A 6246-nucleotide genomic window follows, 5' to 3' on the forward strand; every position below is an offset into this window, starting at 1 on the left:
GGTAAATATAAGGGGGAAACAAATGGAAGACAAATGTTATTTAGTCAGGTTTATGTAGGTTACACGGTTTACTAAGTTAATATAGACTGAAATCAGTACCATCTCCAGGGTCATTTCTGGTGATGAAGACAGGGAAACGCATGTAGAAGTGGATAGTTATTATGTAACTTTTACAAAGAGAAAATTATGTTATGCTCTGCTTTTAGGCAAAAAGTGGAAGAACAGAGATCTTGAGCCGGCTGTCTTCGATCGGTTTCTCAAAATAATCCTTATGATGAAGTGGCATATTTGCAATAGTGCATTCTTATCCCCTTCACCTGCGTTCTGTGAACCATTCTGGTGGATTATTGAACCCAAAAGGAGGGGTTGTGGGAACGCCCAAATTAGTACTTGGCTGGCCCAAAGTGTGGTGGCCTGGGGACACCATGTGTGGCTGGCATCTGAGAGGGGGCAGTCTCACCGAGGGAGCCCTTTAACCCCACAGGACCGGATACTATGTCCGGGTGGCTACAATCAGACTTTAGTTACTGGAGACCCAGGTGGTACCAGAAAGAATAGAGAATCTACTAAGCTCAAGATGCCCAAAATGGGATTCATGATCTTGCCCTCCTTCCAATCTTCTCCTTGGTGGTCCCCTGCCCCAGGGACTGCGACCACTTGTAGTAACCGCTCCTGTCCAAATCCTCAAGGCAGCTCCACCCCTTGGGTCCATAAGCCCGCTGTGCTGGTTTCACTCCTAAAGAGCTGTCGGATATGCTCACCCCACCACCGTCACCACTACTCTTGTCCTGGGGATGATCACCTTTCCCTTGAAAGATGGCAATAGCTCTTCAACCTGCTTCCAGAATGAGCTTTCAAAACTTAAATCTGGTTAGTCACACCTATGATTCAAAACCCTTCAGTGGTTTTTCATTGCTCAAGGTCCTGTGTGGCTGGCCCCTTCCTACCCCGCATCCTTAGCCCACCGCCCTTGGGCCACACAGGCTTCTTTCAGCCTCTCCCTATGACCCATATTCCCTCCCATGTGGGGCCTTGCATGGGCTGAAATGTCCCCTCAGGCCCACTCTCCTTCCTCCCGGAGGCCTCCCTGACCAGGCTGCATTCTTCACAGCATCTGCTAGAGTAGCTGAGTCTGTATTTGTGTGGAGTCTGGTTAATGTTGGTCTCCCTCAATACATTGAGGGCTCCTTGAGGGTGGAGTCCTCTAACATTTTCACCAAAGAGTAGAGTGACAGGGCTGGACCCAGGCCCTGCACAACCCTGAGAATGATGCCTCCTTAGGTCCCAGTCCTTGGGCACCTCACCTTCTCCCTTCCCTTTCCCACAGTGGGCACATGCTCTAAGAGGATCACCACAGCCTCAAAATCTCTTTGAAATCCTATTTTTATCTTCCAAATAGTTCGCAATTTTGTGTTTAACTCCATAATATATAATGTTTACCTAAACGTAAAAATAATGTCTTCTTCCTCAAATCTTAGAATTGGTCCAGAAGGCACACCAGGATATCTGGTGCCTCTTGTAAGCTCCCAAGCTGACAGGCAATTATGGTATTCTATACTGGGTAAAGCAGGACCTACAGTTCCAGCAAGAGGAAGGCAGAGCCCCTTCCTCATGAACACTATCCCCAGCCCTGGGTTTCTAGCAATGGGAGAAATCTTTCCTCTTAATCATTGGGGTTCAAATGTCGCCACACCTAGCTGTGAGGCCTAGGCAATGAACAATCTTTCTATGCCTTCCTGTCCCATCTGTAGAGTAGAGATGATGGTCTGAGAGTAAGATCGTGCTAGAGGAGTCAGTTCAAACCAGCACTGTTGATGGATGGGCGCTCCAGGAATATGAACTATTAGTACGACTACCTACCACTTTCTGCTTGTCCCCTCACCAAAATGCCTAAGGTGCAGACCCCTTTTAATTCCCCTTCAAATTCTGCCAGACAGGGGGCCTGGGTGGCTCAGTGGGTTGAGCCTCTGCCTTCGTTCAGGTCATGATCTCGGGGTCCTGGGATGGAGCCCTGCATCGGGCTCCCTGCTCAGTGGGGAGCCTGCTTCCTCCTCTCTCTGTCTGCCTCTCTGCCTACTTGTGATCTCTGTCTGTCAAATAAATGAATAAAATCTTAAAAAAAAAATTCTGCCAGACAATAAGGTGTTTTAGTTACAATGCCTCAGTTAAATGACTTGGGTAGGCTGGCTTCTTCCCTTCCTTCCTTCCTTCCTTCCTCTCTCTTTTCCTGAAATACTGGATCTACGTCTAAGAACGCCCGAATCCCTAGGTTTTTACACAAGGAACTCCACAGGTCCACACGGGTTTGGACGGAGCGCCCCAAAGGCAGACCCTAGAGCCCAGCGTCAGTATGTTAGAGATACTTCAAGAGATACGGACCCCCGCGTGGGGCCCAGGGCCGTTTTCACGACTCCGGTGACACCGACGCGCGCTCATGTTTGAGAACCACGAACTCCAACCAAGGTAAAGTCAGCCTGAAAAACAAAACCGGACAAAACCAACCACAAAAGCCCACTATGGAAAGTCTCCCCGGGGCCCCGGCCCGCGCTCCGTCGGCAGAGCCGCGGGTCGGCCGCCTCGCAGCCCCAGCGCGCGCCTGGGCCCCTCGCGGCGGCGGGGAGAGGCTGTGAGCGCCGCGCGGCGTCGGTCCCGCGGGGCCCCCAGTCCTCGGGCCCCGAGCGCGGCGGGCGGGACCGGGGGAGGAGTGGGGACGTGCGCCCGGGCCCCGCGCTAATGGCCTCCGGCAGCTCCCGGCGCGGCCCGCCGCCACTCCGCGCCGCCCGGCCCCGTCCCCGCCCCGGCCTCGGCCCCAGCCCCCGGGCGCCGGCACCGCGGGAGCGCCGAGGCGAGCGCGCCGGGCCGGGGCTGGCTGGCGAGCGGGACTGGAGCCGCGGCGCCCTCAAGTTTGGGAAGGGAGGCAGAAGAGAAAGCGAAGGAGGCGCGCGCAGTCCGCGGCCCGCCGCCTCCCGGCTCCCCCGCAGGGCAGCTTCCTTAATTGCGCGCCTGCCCGGGGACTTCCTGGGCCGATGCGACCGCCGGGAGGAGACCGCTCCGCGACCCGCCCGAGGGCAGACCCGCCAGGCCCCGCGGGCTGACAGCACGCGCCGCAGGAAGGCAGTCGGCGTCCGCGTCCGCGAGAGCTGCGCGCCCGTTCACCCCAGGAGCTCCGGAGGCAGGACCGACGCGGGCCCCGCCGGGTGGGCGCGAGGGAGAGGGGGCGCCGACTTCCAGAGGGCCGTCTCTCACCTTCTGCCCGAGCCTTCGGCAAACCCGCCCAGTCGCTCCGGCCCGCGCCGCCCCGCTTCCAGGTGTTCCCACGGCCCGCGCCTCCCCGCCCCGGGCCCTCCCCCGCTGCCCGCAGGTTCAATCCCCGGAGCCGGCCCCACGCCCGCATCCTCCTCCCACTCCGGCCCCGGCCGCCGCCGCTAAAACCTGAGGCTCCCGGGCAGGGACTGCCTTCTACTATCCGGCCCGGGGCGGGCTCTGCGCGCTCCTGCAAAGACCCAAGGTGTTAAGTCTCCAGGGGAGTCCTGAGCGGGGGGACGCGATCCGAGGCCAGGCGACGTCATGGAGCCCCAGGGGACGCTAAGTTTGGAGAAGCAGGGACCCGCGCTCTTGGCAGAGCCCCCGCCGGCCGAGGGGCTGCCCGCCCCGGCGGTCCTCTGTGCGGAGAGTGGCGGGGACGGCGGCGGCGGCGGCTCCTCGGAGGCCCCGGGCCCGGACGCTGAGCCCTTGTCCGCGGAGGAAGAGGCTGCCCCCCGGGAGCAGGAGGAGCCCTGGGAGTGCCCCCGCCGCCTCCCGCGTTCCTTCTCGCTGCCCGCGGACCCGATCTTGGAGGCGGCCAAGTTGCTGCAGCAGCGACAGCAGCTTGGCCTGGGGCTGGGCCCGCAGGGCGGCGAGGGGGCCGAGGGTGCGCCGCACAGCCCCGGCGGCTGCTGCGCCAAGTGCAAGAAGCGGGTGCAGTTCGCCGACGCGCTGGGGCTGAGCCTGGCCAGCGTGAAGCACTTCAGCGAGGCGGAGGAGCCGCAGGTACCCCCCGCCGTGCTCTCCCGCCTCCGCAGCTTCCCCATGCGCGCCCAAGACCTGGAGCAGCTCCCCGGCCTCCTGGCCGCGGCGGCAGCGGCCGCGCCCCTCTCCCCGCCACCTCTTCGGCTTCGGCCTCTTTTCGAGCTTCCCGGGCCGGCCACCGCCGCCGAGCGCCTGCGGCGGCAGCGCGTGTGCCTGGAGCGCGTGCAGTGCTCGGCGCCCTCGGGCGCAGAGGTGACGGGCTCCGGCCTGGTGCTGGGCTGCCCCGGGCCGAGAACCGTGGCGGTGCGCTACACCTTCACCGAGTGGCGCTCCTTTCTGGACGTGCCGGCCGAGCTACGGCCCGAGCCGGCGGAGCCACAGCCGGCAGAGGCGTCGTCGGGGGAGTCCGGGGACGCCGGGGAGGAGCCGGGAGCCGAGCGCTTCCACTTCTCGCTGTGCCTGCCCCCGGGTCTACAGCCCCAGGAGGGGGAAGACGCGGACGCGCCGGGGGCCGCGGTCCACTTCGCCGTCTGCTACCGCTGCGCCCAGGGCGAGTTCTGGGACAACAACGCGGGGGCCAACTACACGCTGCGCTATGTGCGCCCTTCCGACGCGCTCTGAGCCCTAGGCCGGGGCCCAGGCAGCGAGGTGACCTGCGGGGGCGTCTTCCTGAGCACCGTCCACCGGGTAAGGAGAGGAGGGAGCCGCTCAGCTGTAAACTCGCTCCAGGACAGATCCTTCGAGCAAGCATCGTGAGCCCGGGCAACGCACCCAACCTCCCCGGCCCGTTTTCTCCTCGCTTAGGCCTCCCTAGGCTGCCTCTAGAATTCTTGCCTTGCGCCAGAATGCGAAGAAATTCTTGACTGAGCCGTAGCTTCCTTCAAGAAAAAGGTCCTGACCCCTGTGCACAGCTGTAAGACCTTGGGATTTGTTCTCAACTGTAGACGTCGTGTTTTAGCCTTTGCAGCTTGCTGGAGACGCCTCGGGTCTCGGGAAAAGGACAGCCATCCTGCCACATCGTGCCTGCCGAGAGAAGGCGCAGGACCTGGGGCGTGCGCCGGAGCCTTTACCCAGGGTCCTGTTTCTCCGTGAAAACCGAGTGGGGCCTTGGCTGGGCTGTCCTTTTCTCTTAACTGGGATCTGGGGGATGTTTGCACAGACTGGACGTTATTTACTGGGCCCCTGTGTACACATGTCCTTTAAAAAATAAAGGCCACTTGCACACCCTTTCTCGCTGTATTTTCTCTTCCAGCTCCTGGGTTGTTGGGGAGGTCTTGATCTTCCTCAGCTCATCGTCCTGGCCCGTTAACAATAATTAAACAACAGGATTGCTTTTTTTTTTTTCATTAAATTTTATTTATTTATTTGACAGACAGAGATCACAGGTAGGCAGAGAGGCAGCCAGAGAGAGGGGAAGGGAAGCAGGGTCCCTGCTGAGCAGAGAGCCTGATGCAGGGCTCGATGTTGGGCTCGATCCCAGGACCCTGAGATCATGACCTGAGCTGAAGGCAGAGGCTTTAACCCACTGAGCCACCCAGGGGCCCCTAAACAACAGGATTTCTAAGTTGTTCTTCAGTCTTTCCTCTCTGATGCAGAGGCCCAGGTTTCCCATTAGGGGCAAAAAACATTCTTTAGAACGTTTTGTAGAAAGCTTCTGTTCCCTGCCAAAATAAAGTGCTTAGTGAATTGAAAGAGCAGAGTAGTCTGGTCGGCTTGCTGTAAGCTGCAGGGTTGCTGACCCTCAACCCCCTTGGTGTAGGCAGAGCTCAGAATAGCTTAGCTGTTGGACTTCTCTGGGCCTTTAGCAGCAGGGCAGAGAAGCTGGGCTTTCAGGGCTGGATGATAGGAGTGGGCAGAGGGGGAATGGACAGGTGTCTTTATGTCGGCACTGGGAGCCCCAGTGGGTAGTGACAACCTCACAGATGGTGAAACATGCCCAGCGAGTACATCAGAACCAGATAGGGGCTCTGCAGGCTGGCCCTCCGTGGATGCCAGGATGAAGTGGCCTTGCGTTAGCAGGATGGGTGAGCATGCTGGGTGAGGGCCTGATCTTTCACCACACCTTGTTTATCCTTTGGTAGTTTTTCTTTCTTTCGTTTTCATAGTTCCCTGCACATGCACCATCAATGCCTTTTGCAGTGGTAATCTTTAAGGAAGGATGGTTTCTACTGGTGCTTTAGGGGAACCAGAGTAGGCATAGCACAGCCCATGGGCCTAATTCAGCCTGAAGTCTCTTCT

The 6246-nt window shown here is 59.3% G+C and overlaps 1 protein-coding gene across 1 annotated transcript; it reads left to right on the top strand.

Annotated features, from left to right (window-relative positions):
* The first annotated feature begins 3556 nt into the window (after positions 1-3556).
* On the top strand, positions 3557-5237 carry PPP1R3G (protein phosphatase 1 regulatory subunit 3G). Its single transcript, XM_046004185.1, has one exon. It carries the CDS (start codon positions 3568-3570, stop codon positions 4627-4629), a length of 1062 nt encoding a protein of 353 aa, XP_045860141.1. The 5' UTR covers positions 3557-3567; the 3' UTR covers positions 4630-5237.
* The last annotated feature ends 1009 nt before the right edge of the window (positions 5238-6246 follow it).

The sequence above is a fragment of the Meles meles genome, chromosome 5 (genome assembly GCF_922984935.1).
Source record: "Meles meles chromosome 5, mMelMel3.1 paternal haplotype, whole genome shotgun sequence".
In the NCBI taxonomy this organism is placed as follows: Eukaryota; Metazoa; Chordata; class Mammalia; order Carnivora; family Mustelidae; genus Meles; species Meles meles.